Genomic DNA, 16,231 nt, shown 5'->3' on the forward strand with positions numbered 1-16,231 from the left:
TTTCTTGGTGTTTTGGCCAAGGGAATTAGGTCTGTTAATTAGGGAGATTTGCACAGGCTTTATCCAGGACAATATGATAGCGCTGACATTTCTGATTTTTGTTTTGTTTTTGCACTTGAGTCTTTATTTTGTGTGACTGACCAGCACTGGCTTCGCTCTGTTTTAATTCAAAATTATTTAAAATTAATTACTCGATATAAATGTTTCAGTGTGAAAGCCGTGTTGTCTCAGTCTCCTCTTTGAGTTCCTAAAGGTGCTCAGCACTTCTGAATTGCATTGCACATTCATCCGGCTTTGGGAGCATTCATTTTCTGCTCTTGGTGACGATGCTGTTGCTCAGTGCCTTGGAAGATTATTCTGATCCTGGAAGAGTGATGAAGTCCTCAAAATTACAGACTTTTGGTGAGGAGAATTATTCTTAACGTGGATGGCGCTAGCTAAAATTCCTATCTTATATACAGCTGTGGGATTTCCATATGTTGATAAGCACTGCATTTTTCATATTTGTAGAGATAAAATAAAGGGAAACAAGAAGCTGAAATTCCAGAGAGTACATTTTGCTCAGCTAGCAGCGACCAGTACAAATATCTCAAATATCAGATCCACTGCTAGCAAGACTTGATGTTTTGAATCTCATATAACCTCACTGTGGTAACAGTCGAAGTCCTTCAGAAGAAACCAGCTTGGTCCTGGCATGATGTGGCTGTCTGCCTCCAATCAGCATTTCAGAGAGCTGCTTTTTGTTTGCCTTAAGCTGCCTAACCAGTTTTCTTGCAAGCCTAATGGATGAACTTTTACTTCCCGTTTCCTTAGCAGAGAAGAAGTATCGAGAGCTTTTTCTGTTGTTTACCTTCAGAGCAGACGGTTCTCATTCTTCTAGTTCTCTGCCGAGTGGCTGAGAGCCAGGTACCGTGTCTGCAGGAAATCTAGTCATGCTAAGGCACGGCCTGTTTCTCTTCACTTTTGGACTGTCTTTAACTGGAAACTCTTGTTGGATGAAAGGTAAGCTTTTCATTTCTGTTACGTATTCGGAAAGTTTGCCTAGGGAATTCTTGTACTCTCCAATTCTAACCAGAAACGTGCAGACCTTTCAAACCAAGGCATGACTGTCCTTAGGCATTAGGCTGTTAGCAGATCTCCTATCCAAGAAGCTCTGGCTTAAGGAAAACCCTGCAGTTTGAAGCTTCTTATAGCTTAGTTCTTTGTGATTTTTTTCCCCATAACATAGTAGGTGTTTAAAAACATCTCCCTCCCCACATGACACTGGTTGTGACAATTTCTCCACTCTTTACTGTCACTGATGGACAGTAAAGAGTGGAGAAAAAGATTTGAAATTCCAGTAATGTTTTGTTTTATGTCCACATTAACTTCTTTACATTGATGATTAGGATTCAGATTTTAGATGTAGATGTAATGCCTGAAATATTTCTTAGAAAGGGATATGTTTATGACCAATGTTACAGGTGCTTTCTCGCTTTTCTTATGGAATCATTATAGAATTATTTGAGTTGTAAGGTACCCTTTGGTGACCCTGAGGTCATCTGGCCCAACTTCCCTGTAATGAATGGGGATGCCCATAGCTCCATTGGATGCTTAGAGCCCCCTCCAGCCTGAGCTTGGGGGTCTGCAGGGACAGAGCATCACCACCTCTCTTGGCAACCTCTGCCAGTGCCTCACCACCATCATTGTAAAAAAAACTTCCTTTCAGGTGTCAATTTGAATTGTTAAAACCATACTTCTGCCCTTAGCTCTACATGCACTTACAAAACAGAACAGATTTTATGATATAGTTAACAAAGTTATTTCAGATAAAAAGACAAAAGTAAAGAGGGAGCACCAGTATTATTTACAAGCCTTTTTTGCTATTAGCAGCTTCCACATTTTGATTGTAATGGCAGTATTTAATGTTGATGATAGTCTACTTGCACCTAGTTTTCAAAAATCCTGATGTTATCTAATAGGTAGAGATCATCATTACACTGAGTCCTCCTCCTTGCTTTGAATTGGTGATTCACGATTGCTCTGTGGCTTCTTTGCAGTTAGTTTCCTTTCAGAAACAGAAACATGGGAGGCTGGGGTTAACTTTGTCCTACTACAAATGAGCAGATATCTCTGTTTCCTCATAGAGGAACAATTTAAGAAGTAGGTTGTTAAAGCCCACGTTATTGTTGACTCTGTAACCTACTTAAAAGCAGCAGTTGTGTCTTTGTTGACTAAAAGAAACACTAAAACCACTTTGATGAACAAGCAGGAAAAAAGAGGAGGAGAGGTTCTCCCAATTTTCCAAAAGGTCACTGGAGATGGATTTTGTCTATAACTGAAACTGGACACTCAACAGACTTCTTACCTTTATCTTCCTGAGTTAGGATGGTGTTCTGAAGATAACTGATATAGTGTAAAACCTTTCACAAAAAAATAGAAGAGAAATGTGAGTGTTGCTGAGCAAGCATCCATCAGCCACTCCTGGAGAGCCCTGCTGCCAAGAGACACATCAGCACATTGCTCCTGACACCAGCAAGGTGATTTCACAAAACCTGAAGGAACTTAATGGTATTTGAGACGTCAAAATCTCACGCACAGTTAATTTTAAGTGGCCAGCTACCTTAAAACTTCCTAGAAGAGGGCAGATGGGTGGACAGAGAGGACAGATGCTGACTTTTTCTGTGGTACATCAGGTTGAAAGCATCCATCATGGGAAAAGAAAGTGTTTAAAGGGGACAGACAAAGTTAGTAGTCCAGGTTAGAATATGGGAGATTTAGCTAATTTGGTAGCTTTTCTTTATGTCCTCTGGAAGACTGCAGCTGAAACCAGAATTCACCTCCTTTTGCATCAGTCTGATCATTCCTGAGCTATTTATTCAAGGTATGCTCTGAATACAGGAGCTTTTTTTTTGGTTAGATTTTTAGATTTTCTTTTACTCGGGATTTTATGTGATGTTACAGCTGTGGTTTTTTTTTTTTTTCATACAATCATTTGTTTTCATAATGACTGTATGAAAGAATGATCAAAACTTGAGTTATCATTTCAGTTTGTAATATAAATAACTAAGATACAGTTAGTTTATACACTCAGGAATGCAGAATACTTTGGCCATGAATGAAAACCTTGATTTCTTTGACTTTCTCAGCATAATCCCAGAACTCAGGCAGAGATGGAAGAAACCAAACTCAGCATGGGCGGTTTTGGTTTCGGTCCCATGCTGGTGAAACTCCCTTTTCTCCATTTATTGTCTGATCAGAATTCTTTTTCAGCTATCATCTCTGTCTTGATGCCAACACAAGACATCACTTACCCTTTCTGATTCCTTAGGAATTTCATTTTTAGGTGTATATTCTGAAGAGGCATCCAGACTTTCTGCATTCGAAATCGTTATTCCTCAAAGGTTGACAGGCAGAGAGAAACATCACCCATTTTTTCATGAGGTTTGTTGTTACTTTTATTTCTAACATTGTTGTTTTTCATAATATTGTCCTATATTGCAGGCATGCATACGTACTGTCTATGTTGATATAGATTAGATTCTTAAGTTTTCTTGGGTAATTTTGAGTGAATTTGTTTCCACGGAGATCTATGACTGCACTGGTCCTGCCTTATGAGACAGAAGTAGGAAGGAGAGTGGGGAATATTTCATTCTCCTCCAGGTCAGATTAGACACCGAACTTGAGCTAATGTCCATGCTGTGTGTGTTCTGTTGTACTTTGTACACAGTCTCTGAGAAAACATGAGATTTCAATCATGTAGCAACTGAAGGGCAGATGCTCCCTTAGTACAAGTGGTCCCATACAGTCCTACAGGTAAATGAATGAGTTAAGAGAGAGAGATCTGAACCTTAATTCTTCCGCTCTGAAGTCATTTACCTTTACACCAGATACAGAGTTCAATTATTGAAATGAAACTGATAATGAAATGGTTAGTCATCTTTGTGCAAACTGATTACCTAAGGAAACATTTGTGTGTTGTTCAGCTGGCTGATGATGATTTACATAAGGAGTGTCACAAAACTTTAGGTGATAGTTCAGCAGCATACGTGGGCTGTGCCTTCCTTGGGAAACTACCTCTGGCCACCTTCATCTGGTCTGTGCCTATTTCCTCTCCACTAGAGCCTCAGGAGCATCTGCTCCTGAGACTGTAAAGCTATACAATGGGCACCTATGTTTAGCTTAATTAACACTTATTTTTTTGTTATTAATACCACAAATGGTAATTATTGACCTTTTTGTAGACAGCGTATCTTCATTCCTTCTCCAGATCTCTAAAGGCAGACACACTTAATCTTCTGTGTAGTTTATATGATTTTTCATTATGTTTTCTGTATGATTATTTATAGCCTAACAGAATTTAAACTTTCCAGAGGAAAGAATGTAGAGCGTGGTGCTGAATCTTTTAAATACAGTCAGTGTGAGGGGTAGGAAATGTGTTTTGTGAATCAAGTGAATACGTAAAACACATGTAGTAGTTGGAGCTCTGTTATCAAAGAAAGCATGGAACTGGCACGCCCAGGTAAAAATTCATGGAATGATATTTCTGTTCTGTTTTCAGGAGCATTCAGATGACAACCTTTCTTACTCCATAAAAACCAGAAGTGGAACATACCTCCTAACACTGAGGAAAAATAAGTATGTTACAAAGTGTTCTAGGGTATCATTCCATATTTGAATGTGGTTGCATACAGCCAAGTATTGTTACACTGACAAAGCTCAGCAGAAAGCACTTTGAGGGCAGATTGCCATAATTACAAAGTATGTTACATAGTGTCTCTGTTATGGTACTGCCTCACAAGCGCAAGGTAATATTTTTCTGAGCACAAATTTATTTCAGTTAATTTATTATTAGCACCACAAAGCAGTAGATTTCAGAAAATCCTGGAAAAGTAGAATTCATATCCATTTTTGGCAGGGAGGGTTGTTAGTAATGTTGTGGTTAGATAAATTTGTCTGTTGTTCTTCGTTGTTCCTGAGTCAGTAACAGTCCAGGCCCTGATATAACATAGTCTGCTCAGGTCCTACTCTGTGGATATTTTAATTAAACTATTTCAAAATAACACATTTTCCAAATAGCTCAGCTCATTTTGAAGGTATCTCTTTCATGTCTATGCACTTTAGTAATACTATAAGAGGAATATGCTGCTAACAATGTAGTACTTACTAGGATTCTTGATTTATTTCTTGCTTTATAGACTCTTAAAAGAGCAGTAGTTTGTTTTTGTTTCCAGAGACCTTGTTAGCAAAGACTTTATGCTATATACATATGGGAAAAATGGGAAACTGGAGGCAACACAATCAAAAAACAAGGTATTGTACATCTGAAATTTCCCCTTTCGGATGAGAGTTTCCTCAAAGCAGAGAACCCAAGCTTTATGAGCTGTAGGCCCTGTTAACAATTCGATAGAACTGAGAGCTGCAGCAAGGATATATGTGCATCTGTATGTATTTCAAAAGCAAATGTGAATGTGTGTGACCATTCACTCTGAATGTCTTTGTGTCTGTATAGTAGAACAATGAAAATTGTTTACATTTTTGGCAGTGGAAAGGGAAATACAGGTATGCCAGTGAAGGGCACCTATAGAAAAAAAGAAATATATGCTGGGAGAGAGATTTTGTCAAGGTTTTCTATTTATAGCATTAATGTTTATGTGATATAAAACATAAGGTTTCGTGTTTTATGAGGGAGCAGTCGTGTCCTCATACTATTTCTGATGATACAGCATCATTATTTTGTAAGGTGAGAAAGGAGGCACAGGAAATTATGCCAAGATTGAATTTGAGCTACCCAACGAGGTCACCTTTGCATAGTACAATGTTACAGGTACGATGGCAGCATCAAAGCTCTGTAGTTTTGAGCAAACCTTAAGAATGCTTTTATGTTTAATTTCAGCCTTTAACTGCATGCTAGCTCAGTGAGACTGCTTTGTGCATGCAGAGCTTCTTGGATCAGCCTTGGAGAGGATTCTATGTGAGAACAAAATAAGCAATAGAGACACAAAGATCTCATTAAAAGATGGTGATAGGTTAAATAAAAAAGCTCTTTATTTTCTAGAACCAGGTGCTGTAGTAGTTACTCATGTCAAGTAATATTTTACTTCCAAGAAATTTAGGATTATTTTAGAATATGGAACACTTTAAATTTGCAAAAGCCAGCTATAGCATCCTGCAAATAATAAGGCTGGTTACCAAATACATTTGAATTTGAACACAGCAACCTTATTTTGTCATTAATTATGTGGTTTTGTTGCATTTCAGACACACTGCTATTATCATGGTGCTGTTGAAGGAATGGCTGACTCGGTGCTTGCTCTTAGCACATGTGATGGCCTGAGGTATTACCTCTTGCTTTTTGCTTCAAGATAATTAATTGTAAAGTACCACCAGCAAAAACAAAACAAAAGCCTTAATATTCATCTTACTCATGGAAAGAAGCACCATCCTGTCTTGCAAAGATATTTTACGTTTCACATCTTGATGAAGCTGAAACTCTATACAGGTTTTATTCTTTGTCTCCACTACTATTTATCACTTATCTAAAATTCCTTTGGAGAGAAAGACAACACGAGGGAGAGCATAATCTAAATACATGTAGAACACAGGCATGAGCAAAGGCCTGTAATACTTGATACAAGTGCACAGAATATCCTGCGTTGGAAGGAACCCACAGGGATCACTGAGTCCAACTCCTGGCTCCATGCAGGGCAATCTAAGATCTAAACTATATATCTAAGAGTGTTGTTTGTTCCCAGGGAAGCCTGTTCCAGTGCTTGGCCATCCAGCAACAGTTAGGCTTTCCCAGTAATTGTTTCAAGGAGCATGTATTTGCATAAAATCAATATCTTAAACGAGTACTGTTTTTTCTTTTGAGATCCTATTGGGCATTTGAATTCACCCCCTATACTGAGATAATTTAGGATAATAATTTATGTAAAGATAGTGGCATGAATAATTACAGTTTAAAGTGTTTATCTACTGTTTACTCCCCTAGTCATAACCATGAGAGAGAAATAATTCTTCGTTCTTTTATGCTCATCAGAGGAATTGTCTACATTGCTGGCAAATGGTATGGAATGGAGCCACTCAACACATCCAGAACATTTGAACACAGGTTTTACCAGTTAGAAGATATGCAGCATATTCCTTTCCATTGCGGTGTGCTGAATGACAGCCTTCATCATGAGATGCAGATGTTTGTGAAGCAGTCTGTGAAATACGTATTCTCCCCAAACAGCACCTCTAGTAGGGAAGAGCTTTCGAGGGTAAATACATTCCTGTTTCTCTCCTGAGGGCTACAGTCCAAACTATTTCCTCAGTCTGTCCCAGTAACCAAGGGTCTGCAGTGCCTGGCTTTGGCATGGTATCATTGCAGGTGGGTTTGGCTGAGCACCTCCTTGTTGCTCACGTTTTCATGGACCCCAAACTGTTGGGAGTTCTGATAAATTCTGAAAGAGAAGAATAGCACAATGGGAATTTAACATAACTTGAAGCAGTCCTTTAGCAGAGCTCAGCCCATGACCATCATGGGTGTGTGAAAGGCGTGGAGCTGCCATTCAGCTCATGCATCTCAAGGTCTGACCAAAAGTGAAGTGCTAATTACTGCTACTGGTATGGAAATCTAAAGCTAACTTACATTTGAGCCAGTTTAAAAATGCAAATTTTTTTATAAACGCATTAAATGAAAAAGATGAGAAGGATGAGTTAAAAACCTTGAATCCATTAGGCAGTGTTAACTTACTGTGCTTTCTAATTTGCAGAAGAAGCGAGCTGTCCTGCCACAGAAGAGCTATGTGGAATTATTTGTGGTTGTGGATAATCACAGGGTAATGACTCTGTAGAATGCTAAATACATTGTGTTAAAATATTAACAATTTTCACTGACGTTTGCATGTGGCATCTTACAGTTTTTGCAGAAGAACTCTGATCCTGCTGCAGTGCAAAAGGAAACCGTAGAGCTGATTAATTATGTTGATGGGGTAGGTCAGTTCAGTCACCTATATTCAGTAGTTTTTATATGTCTTAGTTTTCAAAAGAAAAAATAATTCAGTAAATCTGTACAGCTATGTCCTGAAACTGTATTTGGAAGTGATGTGGCAATTTGTGATATTTAAGGCATGCTGCGTATCTGTGCACAGAACTTGTAGAGGTGCAGACCAGAAACCTGAGGTCTGCAGCACTTTCTATGTTTCCAGGAAGAGTATTTCACTTGTTTGCAATTGTTTTTTCCTTAAGCAAATTGTCAGCATTGTGAACAATTCCACAAGGAATGCGACGATATGCTCACAGGTTCTCCTCAAGACATTTAGCTAAGAAAATGAATAAACATTATCTTTCCAATTTCACCTGAAAGATCTGTTTAAGCATATTCGTGAGGTAGATTGACTTCAGTCATGTATTTCTTAATATTAAACTAGATTGTAATTATTCAAAGAAACTAAACTTAGGTCTCAGCCACTGTTTGGCTTCATGTTAATGCAGCAATAATGAAAAAATCTTTCATAACTCACTTGAACCAGACTGATGGATAGTAATCACCTTTTTTTCCCCCTTTCCAGATGTATAGTGCATTAAATATCCAGATTGTTTTGGTTGGATTAGAGATTTGGACAGATAAAAACCAAATCTCTGTAATGGAGGGTTCAGCTGGAGATGTACTGAGTAGATTCGTTTCTTGGAGACAGAAAGATCTTCTTAAGCGATCCAGAAATGATGTTAGCCATCTCATAATGTAAGTTTTTATTTAGTGGCAGAGTTGCTAATATATGTGGGTTTTGTTTCATACATGAATGAAAATATAACTGGAATAAAATTCCCTCAACTTCCAAACAGCTTTAACTTGGAAAAAACAAATCAAGAAAATGTAATGAATATAGTTTGATCTTAGAAGCACTGATACAGCAGACTTTGGTGACTGATCATTATTTTCAATCAATGTTATCCCAATATTATTAGTTGAAACCGTGATATCGTGCAACTTTCTTCTTGTCTTCATGAAGACCAAATTATGCTTTGCAGTATTTGTTCCAACAGTGTCTTTTAGAAGAAACCTTAAACATTCAGCTCCTCTTTCAACACCACCTTCAAATTGCTTTTGTCACAGAGGGAGAGACTCTTACAGTGGATCCATTGGAATGGCTTTTGTGGGTACCGTCTGCTCACAGGTGCAGGGAGGGTCAATCAGCACTGTAAGTACATGGCCATGGCTGATTGTGTTACTATCAGAGTGTGATCCTGTTAGAAGGAATAGAAAGAGCAGCAGAGTTTAGCCCTGCCTGAAAATAAACAGTGGCAAACTGCCATTTCTTGCTGTTTTTGCTTTGCAACACAATTTTGTATTGTCTTTGTAGCCTCTAAGAAACCTGTGGCTTGAATAAGTGGGCAGGTAGAAATGTAGTTCTTTACTTTCATAATTTTTAACACTGATTCTCTTTATTAGTTGAATCATAACAATGTGTTACGTCATGCTACAGTAGTTGCACATGAACTGGGACATAACCTTGGAATGAAACATGATGATAAAAGGTGTCCTGAATCCTACATTATGTACAGCACAGATAAGTAAGATTTCCATTTAATTTAATAATTGTTATTTATCTGCACTGCCTATGTCTTTTAAACTGAGAAGATTCCACGAGCACCGAAGAACTTTTGTGAATGAGAAGTTGTTTGAAGATTTTGATCACAGAGTGAATTTTTGGACTTAGGATTTGATATCATTTTCATTTATTTGAATCGTAACCTATTTTCTGACCTGGTCAGAAGATATTTCAAGCAGGCATTTTTGGACTCAGTACAAACAAGAGATTTTGAAAGCTTGTTTTGTATAGAGTATAAGAATGGATAATCTGGTGGGTCTTTTTTGCTTCTGAAAAAAGAAAAATCTTTTTTATTTCTAAAAGTACTCTAATGCACAATAAAGTAAAAAGAGAATATTTCAAGATCTCTAACATCTGGAAACATGACAATATTTTATTGAATTGTCTTTTTGTAAGCAAAATCTAATAAAAATTGTGTGCTTTCCAGGGGATCCAGGAATTTCAGTTCCTGCAGTGCTGATGATTTTGAGAACCTTGTTCTAAATGGAGGAGGAAACTGCCTCAGAAATCCACCCAAAACAAGTAATGTTTACAAAGAGCCTGTCTGTGGTAACAATGTGATTGATAACAACGAAGAATGTGACTGTGGAAAACCACAGGTAATGAAATTCAGCTGTGTGCCTGTGTGCTATACTTGCTGTACACCTGGTTTGTGTTAATATCTGGCAGCTTTCCTTTAAGTTTACATTTTTGCAAGCTGTATAAAGGTAAATTTTAGAAAAAGCCTAAAATGATACATCAGTTTTGGTATGAACTCGGTTAAGAGCTTCTGGACTTGATGGAACTTTGAGTCATTGCCTAACAAAGAAATGCATTTCAGTGCACAACATGTGAAAATGCCATTGGTTTTTGTGCTGGTATTAGCAAGGTTGAGATTTATGTAACAGAAAAGTGATTACTGGTTGTGTAGTAGTTACATGTTTCCTAACTGTAGCCCTCAGAATTAGCCCAAAACACCATTATTTTGGTCATATTCACATTGTGAAAATGTCTTTCTAAGAATGGGGCACACTGCCTCGTTCTTTGGTGTCTCCAAAAAGACACCAATGTATCAGTAAATCCATTGCATAGGTCTTCTTCTAAGGCAAGAAAAGATACCAGCTTTTCCCTACACCAAACTGCCAGTGTGGTGGGAAAATATGACAGGGTGGGATAAGTAGTGTTATTTTAAAAATGAACTGGTCTGCTTCTTTAGTGCCAGCTTAAAGTGGAAACCTATCTTATATTCCTATGGCATAGCCCATCAAAATAGGTGTTTTTCTGATGACTTGTAAAAAATAAAAATAAATAAATACAGCCAGACTGTATGTTGCTTTCTGTTCGAGGCTATCAATCTCAGAATGTGCAAGACAGATAGTGTATGTAATGCTTGGTTTGTCCATGCACTTGGCTTGACCAGCAACATTCCTAGCTACGCAAGGTAAAAACAGCTGTTCCCTTCTTTATGACTTTCTTAGGAATGCACCAACCCTTGCTGCAATGCTGCCACCTGCAAACTTACATCTGGATCGCAGTGTGCACAAGGACTGTGCTGCAAAAACTGCAAGGTAGGCTTTGTTTGATTAAGCTGAACTGATGTTCATTACTAGGCTGGCTTTTTTAGGAGGTGTTGGAAATCTGATAGAATCTCTTGACATAGTTCCACATCAAACTACATTCACCAGCAGAGAGCATGGAAGTAGAGAATTTGTCTCTTAATGAGTTCTGTAGCTTTGAAATGGAATGTCAGCTCTGTGTCATCCCTCACAGGAGGAAGAAGTAATCAGGGGATTCAGCAGTAGTCATTTCCATTATGCAACCCCAGGCATCCACACAGTCTCTGATTGTTGGCTACTTTTTAATTTGTGCTTGTGTGTGCATTTGTATGACCTACCCTACTCTTCTGCAAACTCAGCTCAAAAACTTTGTAACTACACCCTATGAACCTGAGGGAAGTTTTGAACTTTTTATTAGAGAGTAATAAAAAAAAACACCTATTTTATCTTCTTAAAATCTTCTTTAAAAACAGATTCTCAGCTGTCATTGTTTCATATTTGAAGTTGCGCTGTTACGAAATAAAAGTGAGGTAGCATCCTTCTCCTGTTCCAGTTTAAAGCAGCAGGAACAGAATGCAGATCAAAAATGGATTTCTGTGATCTCCCTGAATACTGCAATGGAAGCTATGCCTACTGTCCAGATGATGTTTATATCATGAATGGTTACCCGTGCAACAACATGAAAGCATATTGCTACTACGGAGTGTGTCAGAGCTTTGATTCACAGTGTGAAGCTATATATGGAAAAGGTAAGTTTATAATTTAATGTAAAAAGACTCGTAGTCTTCTACGAGACATTTCATAGCTTGCTTTTTCTTTCTCATTTTCTTAAGACAGCGTGATGGCTTGCTAAGAACCTCTATTTTTCATACAGGGGCACGAAAAGCACCTGATCTGTGCTTTGAAAAAGCCAATATTAAAGGAGATAGATTTGGAAACTGTGGAATGACAGGTGGAGTGTACAAGAAGTGTTCTGTTCAGTAAGTCAGTACTAAACAAAAGCCACCCCTAAGATCTCCAGTGTAAAATACCCATTCCGTTACGAACTTGTAGAGCATAGAGGTTTAAGACAAGAATATTTGTTTAAAATGCAGCCTACATTTGACTGGCTGGTGTATTTGCATTTATACTGGGGCTTTTTTTGTGTGTTTTTTTGCTGTTCATCTTCTCTCCAAGTGCCATTTGTTCACTACAGGCACAGTCTGTGCGGCAAGCTCCAGTGCACTTCTGTTAGCCTTCAAAATCTTCCTGCCTGGAGTGTTGTCAATAATGCATCTGGGGTTTTATGCTGGTCCTCTGATTTTGACTTAGGATCAGATATCCCTGATCCTGCTCAAGTTCATGATGGAACAGCATGTGGAGAAAAGAAGGTAAGGCAAATGTCAGCATATATACACAACATATTCCACCAGCTGGAAAGCTCTTAACTTTCAAAAGCATTAAACTGTTCTCTTATTTACCTACCATAATGTCATTAAAAATCTGCTCTTTCAGATATATACTCACAATTAATTAGCTCTTAAAAAAACCTGTGATGCTACAAATCAGTGAGCAATCTTATCAGTTACTCAAATTATTTCCATCAAGCTGCATCCATAGATTTAAGAAAATCTGAGATAAACACAGCTATAAAGCTGTTAAGTACTCAGTGTTCTATATGCCAAGGCAAAGGGCTGATAAGCAAAAGCTGTAGACTCGAAAATGTGTATTATTTTATAGTATATGTATAAAATGGATAGGATTTGGGGGGAATGTTGCATTTAAAAGACACTAAATATTTTCCCAGGCCTGTGTAGCTTTTGAGTGTGTTGATGCAAGTCATCTGGGCTACAGCTGCGATGTAAAGCAGAAGTGTAATGACAATGGGGTGAGTAGATGGTGTTTTCATGCTCTACATCTCAAAGATAAAGATAGCTGCAAAATGCCTCTGTAAAAGCAGTAGCATGACAGATGGCTGTGTTTTCTTCTGCTCTGTATTAAAAGTTAAATCCACATTTTAATCCATAATTCATGTTAGCAGTATACTGCAAACACCTTAGCGCTAACATTGCAAGACACTTCTGAACATTTCTTCTGCATTTCCCTCGGGAATTTTCTAATAGTTCTGAGTTGTCAAACTGTAAGAGGAGAGTATTCCTCTGAGGAGGGCAGCCTGGTGATTCAGGATGCAGATATTTCTCTGTGAAAAATGAAAATGGAGTCTGACAGTTTCAGAACTGAGAAGTTCTTTCACTCAGTGTTCTGGAATGTTGTGGAAGCAGTGAGCTTATACTTCTATACTTCTATGCAATACTATGCAATATTTCTTGTTCCCACGTGCAGTTCTTAATGTGTAACTTAAGATATACGTCAGAAGTTGAAAGTGGCTGCTGCCAAAAAGCCTTTATTTGACTAATCCCTTTTGCATTGGCTGTAGGTGTGTAACAACAATGGGAACTGCCACTGCAATTCTGGATGGGCTCCTCCGTTCTGTAACCAGTCAGGCTACGGTGGCAGCACTGACAGTGGTCCAGCTCACATGGGTATGATTCTGAAACTGCTTTCTTACTGCTTCCAGTGTCCCATTTAATTAATCTACTCATACAGGGTGGTTTTCAGTCTCTTTTCTAAAGCTTTTTTTTTTTTTTTTGTTTCCACTGCTCATTTGTGACTGCCTTGGAGAATGAACAGCATCTGATTTGTGATGTCTGCAGACCTACACAAGTTGGTCCAAGGGAGAAGCTCATTTTAGTTTTATCTGAGATAAAAACCAGTACATTAATTACTTAGAATTACTTGTACATTTTAAAACAGTTAGATGTTCTTCAAATATTTAATTCCTAGTTATTTTAAACCTGATATAATATAGTAAGGCTGGAGCTTGAGAATGAAACCAGCAGCCTTAACATATGGAAAAGGTATCACTGCAATGAGAGGGATGAAGGAGGTTCATGCTGCACCATCACTGCTCAGCTGAGAGCCATGAAATTATGCAAAGGGAAAAAGGAGTGAATTTTTCTGATGTTTACACTGAGAGACCATGGAAAGCCTTTTACATCTGTGACTAAAAGGAAAATGTTGTATGTCATACAGCACGGGCTGAGTAAGGCAAGGGCAATTTGTGATTATGGAAATGCAAATCCTAATTACTAGTTTTGCTTCGTAGCAATTTAAAGATGGTAATTCTTACCTCAGAAAGGCATTTCTAGCATCAAAATGCTTTCATACGAGACGAAACAAGACGACTGTCTTACATGATTGCTATTATTTTTCTCCAGATACATCACTTCGGGACGGTCTGCTTATTTTTTTCTTCATTGTGCTGCCAATATTGATTGTGACTGTAATAGCAGTAATTAAGCGTGACGCAATAAAGAGGAAGTTTTGCAGGAAAAGTAGAAGACAACACAGGTATTATCCTTATTGCAAATGCGTATTTCAACGGTTGTGAGGGCAACTAGATTTAGCAATCCAGTTAGATGCTCTATGTAAGAAATACTACATAGCTCCCCAGAGAAAAAGACTGTCCTGCTATTGGTAAACGTGAGTACTTTCATACTGATGCTCTGATCGCGAGTTCTCAAGCATTTTTTTTTCTTAAAATGCACTGCACTTTTCTAATTGGTACTGGTAATTGTGTTCATGGGCACAGGGGCATAGAGCATGGGTGGTGACACACTGGAACAGGTTGCCCAAGGAGGTTGTGGATGCCCCATTCCTGAAGGCATTCAAGGCCAGGCTGGATGTGGCTCTGGGCAGCCTGGTCTGCTGGTTGGCAACCCTGCACATAGCAGGGGGTTGGAACTACATGATCTCTGAGGTCCTTTTCAACCCAAGCCATTCTATGATAATGAACATGGAAATTATTTGCCACATCCAGGAAGGGGTGAAGTCAGAAACATGAGATCTGTAACTGGGTCCCTTTGTAAGCATTCATCCCTTCATGCTGTCAATCCAAATGGGGATTTTCCTTATGGTGGTGTTTTCCTTTTAGGGATAACAATGCACAGCAACCAAAGCAAAGCAACAGACCAACCCATACCACAAGAAATGATCAGGTAAGGCAGATGCATAGTTGCATTACTTCATGCTGAGTAATCCCAGTCATACAGTGCCTTTGTCTAAAGCACTCACCGATTACGTTGTGGTTTTATTGATACACGAAAGCCATCAGAATTTCCAAGTATTTAACAGAGGGTGTTGGACAGGACAAACCACCGTGTCTGAAAGTTGCATACCATTAGGTCTGTTGAGAATAACGAGCTATGATTTGAAGTGTGTTCTGTGTTAACCTGATTATCTGTGCCATCTCTCCTAGCCCGCCACAGCAAGCCCTGATATTTTCACCATATCGCATTTTCCCAGTCCGAGGTTTGTATAACTTAAACCTTTGCTACAGCTGGCAAAATTCCCGCTTAGCAGAACGGCTTGTCTCAGGTGCCAAAGCACTTCTCAAAGCTGTTTTCCCCCCTCCAGGCAGGCAGGACAAACGCAGTTTGCTGCGGTTCCTTCAGGACCTCATCGACCTGCTGTCCCATCACCCAGACCCGTTGTATGAGGAGCTCCTTGGGCCACAGCTGCTGCCAGGAACTGATAAGGAAAAGCACGAGGGCTGGCATCGTGCAGCCCTCCGTGTGTGCATCCTTCCAGTAGCACGTACCGCTGGGAAGGACTCGGTGCCGAGAGACCCTGAGCACAGCCTTTGTATCATTGCCTTATTGTATTATTGCCTAAGAGCTGCTGGCTTCGTTTGTGCCTCTTCTACCTCACCCCTTCTTTTTGTTTTTATTTCTTTTACGGAAAGCCTGAAGTCCATCTGTGGTTGCTTTAAAGCCGTGGCAGAACTGGGCTTCTCAGCGCGCAGCCTCAGCTGCAGAGGAGAAGCGGATGGGGGTCATTTAACAGCCGCCGTGTCCCGTCCTGTGCGGGCAGCCCGCAGCTCCTTCGTGCTCCTTCGTGCTCCTTCGTCCCCTCCTGCAGGCAGAAACCCGCGGGGCAAAGCGCGTCCTGCAAGCAACGAGCCTTCCCTCGGGAGTCCTCAGATGGCAGAATCACACTAATGCAATGACTTAACGTAGATCACCCGCACGATCTTGATTTCATGACCGTGGAACGCAGCGCCCAGCAGCTGCCGCACCG

At 39.3% G+C, this 16,231-nt stretch overlaps 1 protein-coding gene across 7 annotated transcripts; it reads left to right on the forward strand.

Annotated features, from left to right (window-relative positions):
• Positions 1–761: 761 nt before the first annotated feature.
• On the forward strand, positions 762–16,171 carry LOC100541825 (disintegrin and metalloproteinase domain-containing protein 9-like). Of its 7 annotated transcripts, none has more exons than XM_085229619.1 (22): positions 762–1,002; positions 3,311–3,423; positions 4,541–4,617; positions 5,214–5,292; positions 6,241–6,317; positions 7,022–7,244; positions 7,740–7,805; positions 7,887–7,958; positions 8,538–8,710; positions 9,083–9,167; positions 9,419–9,540; positions 10,006–10,177; positions 11,036–11,125; positions 11,667–11,862; positions 11,988–12,093; positions 12,309–12,483; positions 12,900–12,980; positions 13,530–13,635; positions 14,371–14,503; positions 15,087–15,150; positions 15,411–15,463; positions 15,573–16,171. In XM_085229619.1, the coding sequence occupies exons 1-22, from the start codon at positions 933–935 to the stop codon at positions 16,150–16,152; spliced, it is 2,913 nt and encodes a 970-aa protein (XP_085085745.1). In that variant the 5' UTR covers positions 762–932; the 3' UTR covers positions 16,153–16,171. The 7 variants fall into 7 exon arrangements, with proteins under 7 accessions (XP_085085745.1, XP_085085746.1, XP_085085749.1 ...); XM_085229620.1 differs by having other exon boundaries at positions 764–1,002; positions 3,326–3,423; XM_085229623.1 differs by having other exon boundaries at positions 918–1,002; positions 3,326–3,423; positions 15,569–15,710.
• Positions 16,172–16,231: the final 60 nt, after the last annotated feature.

Source organism: Meleagris gallopavo, chromosome 8 (genome assembly GCF_905368555.1).
Source record: "Meleagris gallopavo chromosome 8, MGAL_WU_HG_1.1, whole genome shotgun sequence".
Classification (NCBI taxonomy): Eukaryota; Metazoa; Chordata; class Aves; order Galliformes; family Phasianidae; genus Meleagris; species Meleagris gallopavo.

Excerpts from the sequence above, each read along its gene's own strand:
- LOC100541825 (XM_085229619.1), top strand. The coding sequence starts at position 933 with ATGCTAAGGCACGGCCTGTTTCTCTTCACTTTTGGACTGTCTTTAACT. Across the intron at positions 11,126-11,666 it reads TGTGCTGCAAAAACTGCAAG|TTTAAAGCAGCAGGAACAGA; the intron begins GTAGGCTTTGTT and ends CTCCTGTTCCAG. Across the intron at positions 15,151-15,410 it reads ATACCACAAGAAATGATCAG|CCCGCCACAGCAAGCCCTGA; the intron begins GTAAGGCAGATG and ends CATCTCTCCTAG.